Source organism: Canis lupus, chromosome 23 (genome assembly GCF_003254725.2).
Source record: "Canis lupus dingo isolate Sandy chromosome 23, ASM325472v2, whole genome shotgun sequence".
Lineage (NCBI taxonomy): Eukaryota > Metazoa > Chordata > Mammalia > Carnivora > Canidae > Canis > Canis lupus.
In genome coordinates, this window is record NC_064265.1 from 1,268,861 (window position 1) to 1,286,449 (window position 17,589).

Consider the following 17,589-nt stretch of genomic DNA (forward strand, 5'->3'; position numbering starts at 1 on the left):
TGCTGCTGAGGTCAAATAAACACTAGGATGATAGCACAGTGTGATCATGTTCACATTAAAGACATCTTGGAACCACGCTGTATCTGTCCCAGGAACGTAACTGTGCAGAAGGCCTCAGAAGGTGCACAAGTAGCAGGGTCACCTGGAGCAGCACTCACAGGGGACGTCAGCTTTCATGACCATGTTCCAATTTTTTCTTCCTAACAAGAGGATAGCTGTGTGTTGCTTATGAAATTAAAAAGTTAAAAAATAAATCTTAACACAAATCTTGGGGCTGAAGTCCTGAGTAAGCTGGATTCTGCTGGCTAGGAGGATTAAATGAAGTCAATGCTCCCACAGCCTGGTGTGCTGTGAGGACTAATCCAGCCACCTGGAAGTAGCTCAAGCTGTGGAAGCGTAGTGAGAGACCAGCACCACACTGGCCCTGGCCAAGGCACTAAGCTTACTGGTTCATGGTCTCCTCCGTTTCCCCCATGCAAGGAGATGCCAGGTGCTGTTTACCTGCCTGTCACCACTGCTTCTTGATAGCCAGGCCCCAGGAAAAGCCCTGTAGGACTCTGCAGTTGGGGCTGGTTATTTGGCAGGAATGTGCCTCCAAGACCAACAAAATACAGAGTCCAGGGAGGGCTCTAGGTGTGCTTCCTGGTGGCGAGCTGTGCCACACCTGCTCTAAGAGAGCAAGTGGATCTGGTTACGTATGGCCTGGCTGGCAGAGGGGATGCCTGGCTGGGACAGGACATGCACCCCCACTCTAATGCAGCTGCTGGGCACCTCCTTCTGAAGCACTCAGAGCACATGCCTTATCATTGGGGTCCTTGTGAAAGTCTTCCTTAGTAGCCAATTCTCGTGAGTGCAGCTGGAAAACCAAACCTCCCTTAACCCCTACCCTGACCTAACTCCTGGGCCCATTCAGGTGGCCTGCAGATGGCATCTGGAGGATCTGAATTTCTGTGGCCCTCTACTTGCCCTCCGTCCCCAAGCTTTGCCTGGCCCAGAGTGCAGGGGCACATCACAGCCCCTATGGTATGGAGGGAAGGTCTTTTCCATCCACATGGCTCCCTTCAGGACATGCAGGCTTCACCCTCCACAGCTTAAATGTGCCAAGAGATGCATCTCAGACTCACCATCTAGAAAGGGGCCCCAAACTCTGCTGACCCCACCTGGAAAATTCAAAAGTACTTGGTCATCCGGATACCAGGTGACCCTAACCAGAAGGCAGACCCTGAGGACAGGGGAGCTAGGCACCTGAAAACATGTCTCCCAGGCAAAGATACAGGCCATCCTGGGCAGGAGGCAGCACTGCTGGGTAGCATCTGCCCTGGAGATGCCAGCATCTGGGTGTCGAGCCCTCAGTGCACCACCTAGGCCTCCTGCTCATGGGCCTGCCACTCAGCTTCAAGGTGAGCAGCCAACCCTCACTGACCCTCACTGCCCCACACTGGGGTGCTGAGGACACAGATGGCTGGGACTTGGAGAGCCCACCACCCAGTGAAACAGTCAGCATGAGAACAGATATCCCAGAAGAACATATAGATGTGTCTGAGAGCAGAGAGCCTGAGGTCCAGAGCAGCCAGGGAACTCCACCGGAGAAGGTTCACAGAGAAGGGCCCTGAAGAAGGATGGAGTCCTCAGAAGTGGGGAGGGGCAGCAAGGCACTGCAGGCAAGGGAACAGAATGAACCAGCGCACTAAGACCTGTTATAGCGCTGCACACGAACGTCACTGAGGAGTGACATGTACATGTGGACCTGAGCTCCCTTCCTCATGGCTTCATTTGGCAGCAAGACTCATCCCTGGTAGCACCTGCCCCACATGCTTCCTTTGTGAAAAACCACCAAACAGATCCAAGTATTCACCCAAGGAGCACAGAGGGCTTCCCTACCCTTGTTTTCCCTACTGACAACATGTGTAGGGGCAGAAATGAAATGAATCAGGAAAAAAGAGAGAGAAAAGGCATGGGTACCTTCCACCCTGCCCGTATCATCTGAACTAACCCCACATCACCTTTCCAAAATGCTTTTGTATGACTTGGTAACATCTATCAAAATCATAAGTGGAGACAATTTTTGGTCTCACAACCCTCTGCCTTAGAAATACCTACAGCCAGAACAGCACACAAACACAGAATGGTGTTTACCAGTCCTTGGGACCAGTCGGCACCCAGCATAGGGAAACACCTTTGTGAACCATGCTCAATTCCCACGCTGCAATCCTAGGCAGCCACTAATGAAGACTGGGGCCACTTTACCAGATTTTCATAATAAAGATGAAGCACAGAATTCAGGCACAGAAACATCCAGAATGTTGTGCCCCAGACTATTATCAGCTGGGGCCTCCAGGAAGCTTCTTACGGGCAGGGACGTCTGCTTCCTATTCAGTCTGGCACTGTTTGAATTCACCACAGACACAGCCACACAGCTGTCACGATCAAAGCCATCTACAAGCCTGCACTGACTCTGCCACATGGCACGCACCCTCTCCTGCAGCATGGCAGGCCACTCACCTGACCCCAGGGTCCTCAGGGAAGAGCGGTCATACTTCTTCACCCAGGAGTCGCCGTATTTCAACAACAGCCGGACAGCCGTCGGGGCCCCATAGAACTGATTGATCTTTAACCTCTGCACCATCTCCCAGTATCGACCTACAGAAGGGCCCAAGTTCAGTCAGTCTGAGCCCACCGGACATTATCTAACTTATTTAGATATCAGTCAACAGTTACTGGGCACTGGATACATGCAAACACCTGTGTTCACAGAAATGGAACCCCAATACCCATCAATGGGATGGGAACGGAGCCCTCTGAGAGGGAGTTCCCTGTGGCAACCATTTCCTAGCACACCCCACATTTGGAAGGCTGGCACATTTGGAAACAGCCTTCACCTGGCTCTAGGCACTTGTATTCACATGGTGTATCCCAGAAGATATAGCAAGGATCAGTTCAAAGGGATATCACTGTGAATTTTTAAAATAACCCGTGTAGCACTAACAGAACTTGTGCTCAGTCACACTTAAATGATCTCTAAGGGGGTGATTTATAATAATGCTTCCCCTGGAACAGTGGCAGCTGCCACTGAGTGAGCCCTGGGGCACAGGGCAATTGTCCAGCATACACACAAACTCCTGGTTTCCCACAAACCCCCACAACTTGCTACCGTGGCTCTTACACACAGAATGAACTGAGCTTTGAGGGGTGGAAGTGACGTACATGAGATCATACATTCTTCCTAGAGTGCATCTAGCCCATCAGGAGGCTAGAGAGGCATAGGGAAGGTGTCAAAGAAGTTGCACACACATCACTGTTCAAGCTGTGGAATGCCTGGCAAGAGCCTCCTGGCAGGGCCACCACCATTTGACTGCATTACAGCAAACACTTAGGGTTTTGTGCTGTCTTGGAGGAAGATGCCAAGGTGAGATGTGGGTCCTCAAAGTGATCTCAACTCATGGAGGTTGCTCCAGGCCACAGGCAACACTCTCTGACAGATGGCCCTGAAGGCACAGGCAGCAGAGCTGGACAAAGTCCCCTCTGTCTGGGATAACAGGAGGTTGGCAGCTGGCCTGGGTGTTTAAAAAGGGCTGGATCTGATCAGGTGGCCAGAGACATGAGAGGAACAGTTCTAAAGGGATAGCCCAAGGCACCCAGTTTGCTAGAAGGACAGGAATGCTAGAGTGGGTTGTCCTGAGATGCCTTCCAGTGACAAATCAGACTGCCATCTATTGCTCATCTGATCTCAGTGCAGACATTGCCCCTGGTCCCAGGCCATGTGGTAGGGCAAGGCTCAGCAGCTATGCCACAGGACCACTAGGACCATAGCCAGACCAGAGCAAGGGCCTCTACTCCACCCTCCTGTGAACATCTCCTCCTTCCTCAAGCTCCCTCCTGGAGACCCTCTATGGGTCCCCAGTCCTCACCAGCATCGGGGTAAACCGGGGTGCTCTCAAAAAGGACGCTGGTTGCTCCATTGCACAGAGGTCCGTACACCACATAGCTGTGTCCTGTGATCCAGCCAATGTCAGCCACACAGCCAAAGACGTCACCTGGCCGGTAGTCAAACACAAGCTGCAGAAACAGGAGAGGCCATCAGGAGCATGTCACTCCACGTCCCCACATGTCTGTAAATGCAAAACACAGCTGCTCCTAAGGCCACCAAGAGCAGAAAGAATAAGTGCACTCCCAGGGTTCCATGTAGCCACAGCAGTGACAAGACAGAGTTACTGCTACACACAGCACTCTCTCACAGACCACAGTGAAAGAAGCCAGACCCCAGGTGTATACCGCATGAGCCCCCGCCAAGCAAAGTGGATCTGTAAGCTGGAGGTCGTGCTTGTACCAGCCCTGCTCAGGGACTGCCTGCCAGGGCCCTGCCAGTGCCTCCAGGAGCTGGAGATACACCACATCCTGATGCAGGTGGTGGCCTCATGTGTACCACTGGTAAAACCTCATCGCGTTGTATGTCTAAAGTAAGGGCAGCTTTCTGCATTAAGTTATACCACAATCTTTTCAGATCCCTTAAAAATTGCAAAAGAAGAAAGCCAAAAAGACCAAGAAAAGCTTCAAGCAGCATCAGCTTCTGAGAGCCTGAGCAGAGAGCCACATATATATATCTCCTGCATTCTTATCACAAAGTCCAACCTGAGCCCCACCCGCCTCTGGATCCAAATGCCCTATGCAGGAAACACAGAGGATAGAGGGACAAACCGCTGGGTGCCACAAAAAAGTCTAAGGAAATGGAAGGGATGGAGGAGGAGGACCAACAGGTTAAAAAAGGCTTAAAAGACTTCTCAAAAAACCATCAGAGGGGAGGAGTAAGCTACAGTATCAGGGGATGTATGTTGGGCAACAAAGCTAGAAGTGCAGAAACCCGGGACAGTGACGCTATCAAAGTCAGGATATGGGGAGGGGGTGTGGTCAGACAGGCAGGGAAGGGCTTCTATGACTGAAGTGGGGCTTGCCTTCTAATAATTCATTAAGCCACACATTTGATTTGGATGGTTTTCTGGTTTCTATTCTGTATTGTTCTATTTTGCAATAAAAAAATCTTTAAATCTCTGGATGAGTGGCCCAGTTTCTTGCTACGAAGATGAACCCTGAGATTCTCCGGAGTCCCCATACAGCACAGTGATCTTGAGACAGCCAGGGCCCGGTGCAGGTGTGTCCCACGGAGGAGGGAGGATTCTTTCAGGGAGGACTGTGCTTTCACTGACTGGAGAATTGGGACACCGATACCCAAAGCTCCACAGCATTCTGGGACTGAAAGGATTTTCAGTACAACTTGAACCCAAATTGCCAACTCTTTCATGGGGCTAGAGACTTCTCTCCCCGCAGTTCTAGAAAGGGGAGCAAGTGCCTGGGGCCAGCCAGGCTCCAAAGGGCCCAGCAGGCAGCCAGGGCCCTGACCCTCTGAGACACATCTCCAAACTCTGCTCACATCCGTCATCCTTTCAGAGCCCACTGTCCTTCTCCCTGAAGAACCCACAATCCTAATGTCCTCTACATGTGTGCATACTTTTATCTTACAGAAGGCTGAAAGTTTCTACTCCTAATGCTTCAAAAAAAAAAAAAAATCTCTTATTGCAATGAGAAATTCAAAAGACACCTATACCCTGACTTCTTTTGCTCATGTAGACTGGGTCCTGGTAACCCTTTGACAATACAAAAACTAATCTCTAACCCTATTATAGCTTAGCTTCCCTAAGCTCACTTAACTTAACTGTAAACTGTTAACTTCACTGTAAACCAGTGGGAAAATTTTGGTCTACTCTGTTGAAGTTCTTGGTATTTGGTCTCAGTAGTTAAATTTCCCAAGGTATTTTCACTTGATGTGTCAATCTTTGCAACACTGCCACCAAGAGCTGAGGAAGGATGGGGTTTTCCAGAGAACACTGAGGTCAAGAAAGGTTCTGTGGCATGCTCAAGGTCATCCAGTGAGAAGATAACTGCTATAATACGGATTTGGGTTCAGGTAATACCTTGTCTGTTCAGCTTGAATCTATACCATATGTCTTTCTGGCTCACTTTCAACATTTTTCGTCCTGGGTATGAGTGGCTGCCAGTGGAATGGGTGCATCGCCACTCAGACTATGTCATGTGTAGTGTGCATGCCTACTACGTGCCTCCCAGCACCTGCTGCTTGCCACACTCATTCATGAGCTCACCCCCTATGTGACCATGCCTGGCCAATCAGCACCACCTCCACCCCAGCCACAGTGACTGGGTCAGAATGGGGCCCTGGACTGCAACCAGGCCAGTGATTTTGCTGGGATTGTGAGGTTCTCTCTAGCCCCTGGGGAGGGATGTGGTCAGCACAGAGGAAGGAGGCCAAGGCAGGAAAGACAGCACCACCCAGGACCAATGTCTGAGCCCTTCCTGGATAACCCTGGGATGGCTGGTTACCTGGCCAGTCAGTTCCCTTTGCTGCTGGCACCAGCTAGAGCAGAGTTTCGCTTTTTGTGACAGGTCCATAAACTCTATCTTAAAACCAAATCTTACCTGGGAAGTGAAACTATTCCCCAAGTGACCAGGGATGCCAATTAAACCACAACCGCCCACAATTCCCCCACATTCAAATAAGTGCTGATTTTTAAATGCATTTATTAGAATAAAAATATGCCATACCATCTGCTTTATAGGCCCTAGAGGGTAGTCCACTATTTTCCGTATACTGAACTTAAGTTTCCTTAGAAAAATAAATATTTTTCTAATTTTACTTTTAAAATGTGGCCCTAATGAACAAACCCCACATTACCTGTGGGGGTGTACCAAACTGTTTTACTTTCTTTTTTTTTAATACCAAGAGAGGAAAAAAAGATCTTTTAAGTAGCAGTAAGCATTTTAACATGTAAAAGCAACCTATCCATCTCTACACAATTGAGTTGTAAATTATAATCGTAACATTTTTCACGGAGGAAGGGGGCCAGGAAGGCCTAAGCTCCTGGGCCCTGGAGTGTCACAATGCAGCTGTACCAGGTTGTGCATCCAACCTGGGGAAGGGCTCAAGTCCTTCAGAGGAGATACCAGTGCCGAGGGGCTAAAGGCCAGCAGTGAGCTACAGACCAGAAACCTAGATGAGCACAGAAACTCAGTCCCCACACCAACTTACTCACTGTGTCAGTGCCACAACTCACAGCATTAGGAGATGCATTAGCCCCTCACACAGACGGGCACCAGGTCATAATAGGAGTTCTAGCCTCATCCAGCCTCTGGCTCCCTACTCAGAGCCCTGCACAGAGGCACAGCACCTGTCACCCCAACACACCAAGGAGCATACCTTGTGTGTTAGGGCAGCATACAGCAGGTAGCCCGCCTGGGTGTGGACGAGTCCCTTGGGCGTCCCAGTGCTCCCTGAAGTGTACAGCAAGAAAAGCATGTCCTCACTGCCCATGCTCTCTGGGGCACACACAGGATCCTCCTTGGCCATCTCCTGTAAGGGGGAAGACATAAACGGCCCCATCCAAGGCAGTTACCCTCTGCCCCCATTTACCCTTTCTGAGAACCCCTCTTACCTGGCCGCTACAGGACCTGGCAGACTGGGTTTAGTTCACCTTCTCTACCCTACCCTAGTTCAACTCCAGATGCAGAGAGAGCACAAAATAAAAGGAAGGATCTGATCATTTCTGTTATATTAAGTGTCTCAGTATGTTTGTGGTATTTGAGTTCCACCTTCCCAACCACGATGTAAGTCCATCAGTTACCACTAGGGAACCCTGAGCGCCTCTAGGGGACCCAGGTTGAGGACCACAGTCTGACAAAACTCAGACCCAGTTAACCCAATAATTACCTCTCCTCCTCCAACTGTACAAAGTGAGGCAAACCTACCTGCTCGAGAGGGATGTCCAGATGCCCCATGTGGACCTTGTTGTCCGTCCTGTGAGCCACCAGGACATGCTGGACGGTCGGGCAGTGCTTCACGGCTTCATCCACGATCTTCTTCAGCTCCACCACGCGCCCTCCCCGGAGTCCTTGGTTGAAGGTGATGACCACCTTGCACTTGGCTAATGGAGACAAAAAGGTATGCTGACATCTGCCCTGGGCACTTTCCCAGAGGAGAGGCCATCACACCGTCCTTGGCCACAGCCACCGTGGTGGCAGAGCATCACCAAGATGCTGAGACCAAGCCCCAACATGTCCCATGTGCCCCAGCCCTGTGCAGGGTCAAGAAGCTTCAGTGTCCAGAAAACAGAGGCCACACCCCCAGGGGGTACCAGGAGTGACAAGCCCCCACCCTCGCCTTTAGCAGAAGGCCCTGCAGGTCCACACCTGCTCTGCAATGACCAGGCAAGGCTTCGCCAGGCCCAGGACAAGGCTGGGGAGGCCCAAGCTCCCACAGCTAACTGACGGTGAGGACCTGAGCAGGGAACTGAGTACAGAGGCAAACTGGGCTTCAGAACCATAGGCAAAGGAAGGACCCTCCACGGGATGCCTGGGTGGCTCAGCACTTCAGTGTCTGCCTTCAGTTCAGGTGGTGATCCCAGGGTCCTGGGATCGAGTCCTGCGTCGGACTCCCCGCAGGAAGCCTGCTTCTCCCTCGGTCTGTCTCTGCCCTGTGTGTGTCTCTGCCTCTGTGAGTGTGTGTGTGTGTGTGTGTGTGTGTGTGTGATGAATAAATTAAATCTTAAAAAAAATAAAAATAAAAAGGAATGACCCTCCATATTGTGCCCCAACCTGGGATGACCCAGAGGAATCAAGGCTGCAGTGGACTGTTCTATAACTGGCCCATAAGGAGGAGCCCGGAACAAACACCCAGGTACAGTAGTGACTGGCAGGGCTCCACACACAGCCTCAGAGCTTTTATCACTCTTCACCAAGGACTTCTTCCAAAGTCACAGGCAGAAGTGCCAATGGAATGCCCAGCCCCAGCAGCCCTCCACAATGAGTCAAGGGTTGGAATGTAAATAACCCCACTCCCCCCACCCCAGGAGCCTATCCTGACACATGTGTCTCCATCACCCCCAGGGTTCCCTGGAGAACTGAGCTCCAGGAACCATCTGTGGAAGCTGGTCTGGTGGATTCCCCTTGCCCAGCCCCACTCCCCACCACCCTCTAGCAGTTCCCAGGACTACCTCCCAAATGAACTGGCTACCCCTGACCTTTCATTTCAGGGTCTGCTTCTGTGGGAGCCCTGACTGAGGCACCCATCTCCTTCAGCTTTTCAGTTGGAAAAGTACCCTCTAGCAACATATTCTTTCTTCATCCCAAGGGACCTAGAGAGGACATGCCCTCAAAGGCCACCTAAGAATTCTCTCAGCCCTTGGCTGGGTCATCTAAGGGTCAGAGGCGTACTCTAGAGTGCTTGGAGCACCCAGGGCAGTGTCATCGAGCTCTGTATGCCAGGGGACCTCAGCTGTACACTCTGCTCCTCAGCCTTGGCCATCGGTCACCCTGGGGAAACGAAATCAGCTGGGCAGCCTGTCCGAGACCATCGTGGCCTATATCCCAGGTGCTGACACTGGACCAGGTAAACTCCCTATGGGGCAGGAAGGGAGATGATTCATCAGGTAGAAAGAGCCCAGCCTCAAGGGGATGACAGACAAAGAAAGCTCAGGACCCTCCAGGAGAAAGCAGTGGCCCCAGCCCATCCTGCGTGTTAGAACTGCATTCTGTGGACCTATAGCCCTCTGCAGCTTCCCATGGCACATGCCTAGCTTTTGGCACTCATTTGTCTGAGGCTTTCCACCCAAGCAGTTGTCCAGGGCAGGAACCTCTGTGTATATACCTAGTTCCTAGGAGGTGCTTGGAAGCATGTCTCACTCTGTGGTTCTCCCTGAAGCTGGGTGATGGGTACAGGGTGTGTGCACAGCATCAGGCCAGATCAGCATGACACTTTATCTGGGAAGCTCTGATTTTACCAACCTGGTTTTTGAGCTGGTATTAGCATCTGCCTTCATTTATTGCTCCCATAGCCAATTACCACAAACTTAGGATCTCGAAAACCCCATATTTTAGTGCACAGTTCTCTAGTCCAGGTGAGTTTGGTAGGGTTCTTTTCTTGGAGTTTCATGTTTAAAATCAAGATGTGAGAGAGCAGAGCTCTTATCTGGAGGCTCTGGAGAAGAGTCTGCTTCCGAGCTATTCAGCGTTGGCAGAACTCAGCTCCATATTACTTTAGGACTAAAGTCCCCATTTCCTCATTTCCCTTGCTGTTAGCCAAGGGTCATTCTCAGCCTTTAGAGCCACCTACATCCCCTAGCTTGTGACCCCCTTTATCATCAAAGCCAGTAAAGGCAGATCAAGTCCTTCTCATGCTCTGATCTCTCATTCTGCCACATGTCCTCTGCATCCAGCCAAAGTTCTTTGATTTCCAGGGCTTACATAATTAGATATCCAGGGCTCACCTGGATAATCTCCCCCATTTTAGGGCTCATCCCATTCACCAAGCCCTTTTGCTGTGTAAGGTAACACAGTCCCAGATTTGGGGGGATTAGGGTTTGGACATCCGTGGGGGCCATTCTTTGCACCCATCCCCCAAGCCCCTCAGAATCATTCTCTGGCCCTCCACCCTCCCCCACCATATTGCCCTCTCTCTTCACTTCTCACACACCCTAAAGCAAGAGAGAAGATAAAAGTGAGGGGAGTGGTCAGAGACTGAAAGCCAGGCCAGGGGACAGAAACTCTAGAATAGAACATATTGACTGAGGTGGCTGCCTAGCTCATGATGAGACCGTGGTGGCCATGCTCACATTCCCCTCTCCCCCTCCCAGTGACGGATCAAAGAGTTGCAAATTCTTTCATCTAGTCTCATACTACTTCTTAAGGAGAAGTAGGGTCTTGATCTCCTCCCCTTGAATTTAGAATGATCAGACTGGTTGGACCAATGGAGTATGGCAAAAATGACACTGTGTATTCTGGACCTGGACTTTAGGACAACTGGCAGTTTCTACTTCCATCCTTTTGGAACCATAAGCCACTCATGTAATGAGTCTGACTGCCTGAGGCTGTTCGAGCTAGTCATGTGAAAAGACTAGATGAAAAGAGGTGCTTGGCAGTCGCCAACCATGCAAGCCAACCCAGCTTATGTCCCAGATATCATGGAGCAGAGAAAAAACATTCCCACTAAGCCCATCCGATTCCTACCCCCACAGAATCATGAAATATAACAATAAAATTTATTGTTTTAAATACTAAGTTTTAGAGTAGTTTGTTACACGGTATTAAAAAACCAAAACACTCCCCTTGTTGACCCAAGAGAATGTAAACACCTGTCCCAACAGAGCCTAGTCCCCAGAAACTGACATCTGAATAGCTGGATGTAGAGGGCTGTCAGGGTGCGTAAGAACCTCTTAATTGCAAAGTTCTAGAGAAAAGTTATAGAAGTTTCCCCTGCTGAGGGCCTCAGCACTGACCTGGCCCCTGTCCTTCTGTGGCCTTGTTGTTCAGGGTTCCTGAAGTTCTGGGATCTGCTCTAGCACCCAGCTACTAAATATCCAGGGCCCACTGCTTTTGCTTGTTTTAAAGAATCTTAACAGAAAAACTTGGCAGCCGTGACCAATGTCATCAAGAGAAGAAAGCATCAGCCTAGCATAATGTTAAAAGCATGAACTCTGATGGCAGAATGGGCTCAAATGCTGATTCTGTCAGTAACTAGCAATGTGACCTTAGGCAAGTCACTTAACTGGTTGCTCTGTGCCTTGGTTTCCTCATCTTCAAAAACAGTAGCCTCCCAAAGAAGAAAAGCCCAGGAGTAGATGGTATCACTGGTGAATTCTACCAAACATTTAAAGACAAATTAACATCAATCCTCAAACTCTGTCCAAACACTGCAGAGGAGGAAACACTTTCTAACCAATTCTGCATGGCCAGTATTACCTTGATACCAAAGCCAGACAAACGTATCACAGGAAAAAAAAAAAAAAAAAAGAACTACAAACCAATACCCCTTATGAACACTGATGTAAAAATCCTCAACAAAATGCTAACAAACTATATCCAGCAGCATAGTAGCAGGATTACACATCATGACCAAGTGGGATTTATTCCTGGAATGCAAGAGTGGTCTGGCACATGAAAATCAAGGACAGATATACAGAGCATAGGAATGGAATAGAGAACTCAGAAATAAGCCCTCACATATATGGCAAATTAGTCTTGACAAAGTGCCAAGGGTAACAGGCTCTTCAACAAATGGTGCTGGTACCACTGGATACCCACAGGCAGAAGAATGATGTTGAACCTCACACCATATACAAAAATTAACTCAAAATGGATCAAAGACCTAAAAAGTTTAAGACTATGAAATTCTCAGAAGAAAACACAGAGACAAATCTTCATGACACTGGAATTGGCAATATATTCCAAAACCACAAGCAACAGAAGAAAAAATGGATGACCCAGACTTCATCATTAAAAACTTTTCTGCATCAAAGAACACTACTGAGAGAATGAAAAGACAACAAAAGAATGGGAGAGATAATTCCAAATTATAAATCTGGTAAAATTCTAGCATCTAGAATACAGAGAGAACTCTTACAACTCAACAACAAAAAAGACAAACAACCAATTTAAAAATGGACAAAGGACTTAGACATTTCTCCAAAGAAGACGTACAAAAGGAGAAGCACATGAAAAGATGCTCAATATTAGTCATTAGAAAGGCAAATCAAACCCACAATGAAATAGCACTTCATACCTACTAGGATGGCTATAATTTTTCTTTTAAAAGTGAGATAATAAGCATTGATGAGGGCAGCCCAGGTGGCTCAGAGTTTTAGTGCCCCTTCAGCCCAGGGTGTGATCCAGGAGAGCAGGGATTGAGTCCCATGTCGGGCTCCCGCATGGAGCCTGCTTCTCCCTCTGCCTGTGTCTGCCTTTCTCTCTCTCTCTCTTTCTCTCTCTCTGTCTCTCATGAATAAATAAAATCTTTAAAAAAAAAAAAAAAAAAAAAAAACAAGCGTTGATGAAGATTTAAAGAAACTGTAACCCATCATACATTGCTGGTGGGAATGTACAACAGAGCAACTTGGGAAAACAGTTTTGCAGTTTCTCACTAACTTAAATATAGATTTACCGTGTGTGCCAGCAATTCCAAGCCAAAGTATATGCATGAAAAACTGAAAGCAAGTGTTCTCATGAATGTTCACAGCAACTCTATTCAGAAGAGCCAAGAAGTATTAACAAGTCAAATGTCTATCAACAGATGAATGGATAAACAAAACATGGTATACCTAACACAATAAAATTTTATTTACAGAAAATGAAATGAAGCAATGATACGTTGTAAGTAGTCAAAAAAGTCATATACAAAAGGCCACAAACTGTATGAGTTCATTTATATGAAATATCCAGAATATGCAAACCACTTCACATAGAAAGCAAATCAGTGGTTGCCAGAAGCTAGGTGGAGGGGGAAATGGGGAATACCTGCTTAATGGGTATGAGATGTCCATTTGGAGTGATGAGAAAGTTCCAGAATAGACAGTGATGATGACTGCACAACATTGTGAATGTGCTTAATGCCATTGAACTATACACTTTAAGATGATTATAGCTGTCAGAAAAAGTGGGGGAAGGGAAAAATAGAGTACTGTCGCCTATCATACTTATGAAGACTAGCTTTAAGTTAAGTTAAGTTAAAAGGGATGACTTTGGCAAAGTGCTTAGAACAGTGCCTGGCACATAGTAAGTTTTACAAAGTTGAGAGAGAGAGAGAAAGAGAAATGAGTGACAACACCAACCCTTGAAAGTGGAGGGAGAGATATAGAAAGGGAGTGGAAAGAAGGTGGTCAGCCCGGGTCTGAGAATTCTGCCCTTTAGCTCTGTTCACCACCCAAAGGCAAGTCTTCAGTGAGACACAAAAAATTCCCAATGGTCCCTAAAAGCACCCTTCTTGGTGATGCAGCTCAGGGGACTCTCTAATATCTCAGTGAGCAGGGGTCAGACCTTGAAGACATGGGGTCACCATCTAGACACTCAGCCCTCCCACATCAAAGAAAAGGAAGGAGACAATATTGTTCTGGACACTGTCCAGGAAATTCTCACCTACCTGCAGACAGAAATCCATAAGGATGCACTATAAGCCCCCATACCTGACTCCAGGCCTCCGGGAATGGTCCACCCCACCCTCCCTCATGATGGAAGGCTTCTAGCTGTTGACCTGTGAGACCTTCCCCATACATTCCCAGCCTCATCTCCTCCCACACATTTCTTCCCTCCACCACAGCCATGCCAGCCTCCTCCCACCAATCAGCTGGCACCTATGCTGTTCCCTCCACCTGGAATCTTCCATCTTCCTTTCCTTCTTCACCTAGTTAATCCAGTGCCATCAGATCTCAGTTCACAAAAAAAGAAAAAAAGTCTCAGTTCACAGAACAAATGCTCATTCAGCCATGTCCCTGTCCCTGGTGGTATCTGCCATTTGTCTGTGTGATCTGTATTAACGTCTGTCTCCACTCTAAATCCCTGATGGCCAGGCCCAAGGAACAAAGGCCAAGGGCCTCCAGGTTTCTCCCTCCCTCCCAAAGGCTCACCATCATTGATCCTCCCAGCCAAGGACTCTGCACTGAAGCCAGCAAAGACAACGGTGTGGACGGCTCCAATCCTGGCACAGGCCAGCATTGCAGCCACCGCCAGTGGGGAAACAGGCATGTAGATGGCCACACGGTCCCCTCGACGGATTCCATGTCTCTTCAGCGTGTTGGCCAGGCGGCATGTGGTCTCCAGCAGTTCCCTGAAGCATAAGGAAAGAGGCCATCAGAGATGGAGAGGGCCAAACCGCAGAGCAGCTCAAGGCGGCATCATTCTGCAAACAGCAAGCCCTGTACCCCAGCCGGGCCGGGAATGAAGCAGGCACCCAAGTGCTTGTCGCCGGGCGAGCTCTCTTCCAGAAGATAATGTTCTCAAGTTCGCAGGTGGCAGTGACGGAGATCCACGGGCCCTGCTTGGTAGGTGGCCGGAGCCTCAGGCATCACAGCCCTCAGACTTCTGGAAGCGTCCGCCCTCAAGGGTGATCTCCTAAGTCAAGTGGGGAAGGAGGGGTCACGGGGAAGTAAGACCCCAGTTTTCTGAGCCGGCACAACCCAGTGGCACCAAGGAGGCTGCAGCTGCGAGGTCCTGGCTTATGCCACAGACTTCTCAAGTCTGCGCGGCCAGTGAGTCAGAGGGAAGACCCGCGGCGCGACGACCACCGCCCCCCAGCGCCGAGGAGCGGGCAGCGAGCGCACCCCCCTGCGCGGGCGGGGGCGGGGCGGGCCGGGCCGGGCGGGGCGGGCCGGGCGGGGGCGGCCACGCCCCACACCCACCCGCCCCACCTCTCCGGTCCCCGTGGCCCCGCCTCCACCTCCCAGCCGGGCCCGGGATTGGCTTCCGGGTTGGCACGTGACCCAGCCCAGCCCAATCGGAGCCAAGGACAGTCCACGGCCGACCCCGGAAGGGCAGACGGGAGGCGGCGCCGCGCCCGTGCCGAGCCCCGGCCGCGAGCAGAGCCGACGGGAGGGCGGGCGCCCCGGGGAGCGCGACGCCGGGTTCTGCGTCCTCACGGCTGCCCCGGGGCTGTGCGGGCAATCAGTCGTTTTGCCTTGTTTGCTGCAACTCGATTTTGATTTGTTATCTGATGACGGAACTACCATGGGAAGGAAGGCCGGCTGCAGGGGCCGGGCGGAGAGGCCCGGCCCGAGCAGCCCGCGCAGCCCGACCGCCCCCGGCCCCGCCCCCGCCCCGCCCCGCCAGGCTCCTCGCCGAGGGCCGCGTGCGCCGGCGTCGCCCCGGAGGACCGCCCCGCTCGGCAACAGTCGCCCCGAGGCAGCGGCCGGATGGAACTCACCGCCACCCTGTCCCGGCGGAGACTCCGGGGGCCTCTGCTCCTGCCCCACGCCGCCCTGCGAGGAGACCTGTGCAAACCAGGGAGGGCACAAGGGCAGCCTGCACTGCGCCTCGCGACCCCTGCACACGCCGGCTCCTGCAGGCCCCTCCTCCCTCCTGCGGGGCGGCCCCTCCTCCAGCTCTCAGCCGCCGCCCGGCACCCCGCGCACCGCGTCCTGAGTGTGTGCTGAAGAGCACAGCCCCAACACCAAAGCCCCCAGAGTTCGGCGCCCAGAACACTCGCGGTAGCCCGGGGAAGCAGGTTGGGGCAGCCCATGCCCGCACTGAGGACGCGGCGATGGTGGAGGACGCAGGTCCAGGGCAGGCCCGATTTCCATAGCTAAGGATGCAAGCCTCTGGGCAGGGCTCTGGGAGACGGAGGCTTGAATGTGTGTTGCTCAGCGCTGACGGGATTCAGCGCTTCTTCTTAGACCAAGGCCGCAGTCAGAAGTCAAGGAACAAATAGGAACTGTCTAGACAGAGCATCCTGGGTGAGTCTTCTACAGTAGCTGCATTAAATGTGGCAGCTGGCCTTTCTCAACAGCCATGTGATCATCTGAGACAGCAGGTGCCATGCATCTTGTGTACCTGTCTCACATGTTCAGGAGAAGCATCACCTACCCAAGACCCTGCCAAACATTCAGTAGGTATTATCTTTCCCAACAGATCTCTTTGTCATCATTTTCTAAAATTATAAAAATCATTTCTAAAATCACATAGCTGACTGGTAGGTTCCTAAGATGTTAAAGATTCCCTTCCAGACACCATGGGGATGAGAGGGAACATATCCTCCAGGGCCACGGCTCCAGCTACAGAAATGAAGGCACATGCACAAAAGTGTGAAGGGGATTTATCACCTCAGCTTGGTGTTGAGGGCAGCAGGGAGAACTTTCTGGACAGGTTGGCTGCAGTGAGGAGTAGCAAAGGAGCAGAGGGGAAAGAATGGTGATTTTCCCCCACAGTGGCAGTATTTGCCCCACTACTGTAGGGCAGTTGAGCAATTGCCCTGGAGCAGGGTCTGGCAACCAAGCTGAGGCAGCCCATGAGTTCCCTGGAGGATCGAGAGGTGTCAGCATGTGCTGGACCTGGAGCTGTGTCCAGTGGGTCCCATACTCTTGCTGCTACGTGCAGTGATTTCTGATAAAGAATTTGATCTGGGTAAATCTCCAAGCACACTCCCCTTGCTATCCACTCTGCCAGAGCCATAAACCTCAAAATCAAAGGGCTCCTTGAAGGTGAGGTCGTGCAGTCTCCCTTGAGGTCAAGAAATCTTGTTGCCACACTCTTGCCAACAGTGGTCCAACCTCTACTTAAGCATCATACTGCTGAAAGTCACCACCTCACAGGGCTGACTCTTGCTTTGTCATTTTAGCCCTAGCTCAGTCCTTTAAAGCTGGATAAATCAAATTTATCATTCAATGACAGTCCTTCGAACTTCTCAAGACCCCGTCACACCCCAAGAAGCCTTTCTTCTCCCAGTTCTCTCATCCAGCCATCCGTGACCCCACTTACTCTCTGCGTTACTAAATGTGCCCCCACATCCCCATGGTTTTTGTCTAGAGCAGGATATGGGTACCCAGGCCCTTGACCTCAACTGTACATTTAATAACGTAAATTAAGAACACATTGATTCCTCCACACTTTTGCCATTGGAAAATATGGTCAGCAAACCTAGGTCTTCAACTCATTGAAAAATAGATGTTATTTGAGCAATCCTATCATTCCACATAATCAAAAACTGTTCAAAAGCATGTTCTTGGATACTTGTGACCTCTCAATGACTCCCCACAAAAAAAAAGACTC

The 17,589-nt window shown here is 50.5% G+C and overlaps 1 protein-coding gene across 1 annotated transcript in view; it reads right to left on the bottom strand.

Moving 5' to 3' along the window:
* ACSS1 (acyl-CoA synthetase short chain family member 1) overlaps positions 1 to 17,589 on the bottom strand; it is a 58,439-nt gene that overhangs the window by 17,137 nt on the left and 23,713 nt on the right. The window contains exons 3-7 of the mRNA XM_025461517.3: positions 14,457 to 14,656; positions 7,813 to 7,988; positions 7,265 to 7,417; positions 3,909 to 4,056; positions 2,503 to 2,640 (exon numbers count right to left, since the gene is read on the bottom strand). Of these exons, the coding sequence (XP_025317302.3) occupies positions 2,503 to 2,640; positions 3,909 to 4,056; positions 7,265 to 7,417; positions 7,813 to 7,988; positions 14,457 to 14,656 (815 nt within the window). The remainder of the gene's footprint in view (positions 1 to 2,502; positions 2,641 to 3,908; positions 4,057 to 7,264; positions 7,418 to 7,812; positions 7,989 to 14,456; positions 14,657 to 17,589) is intronic.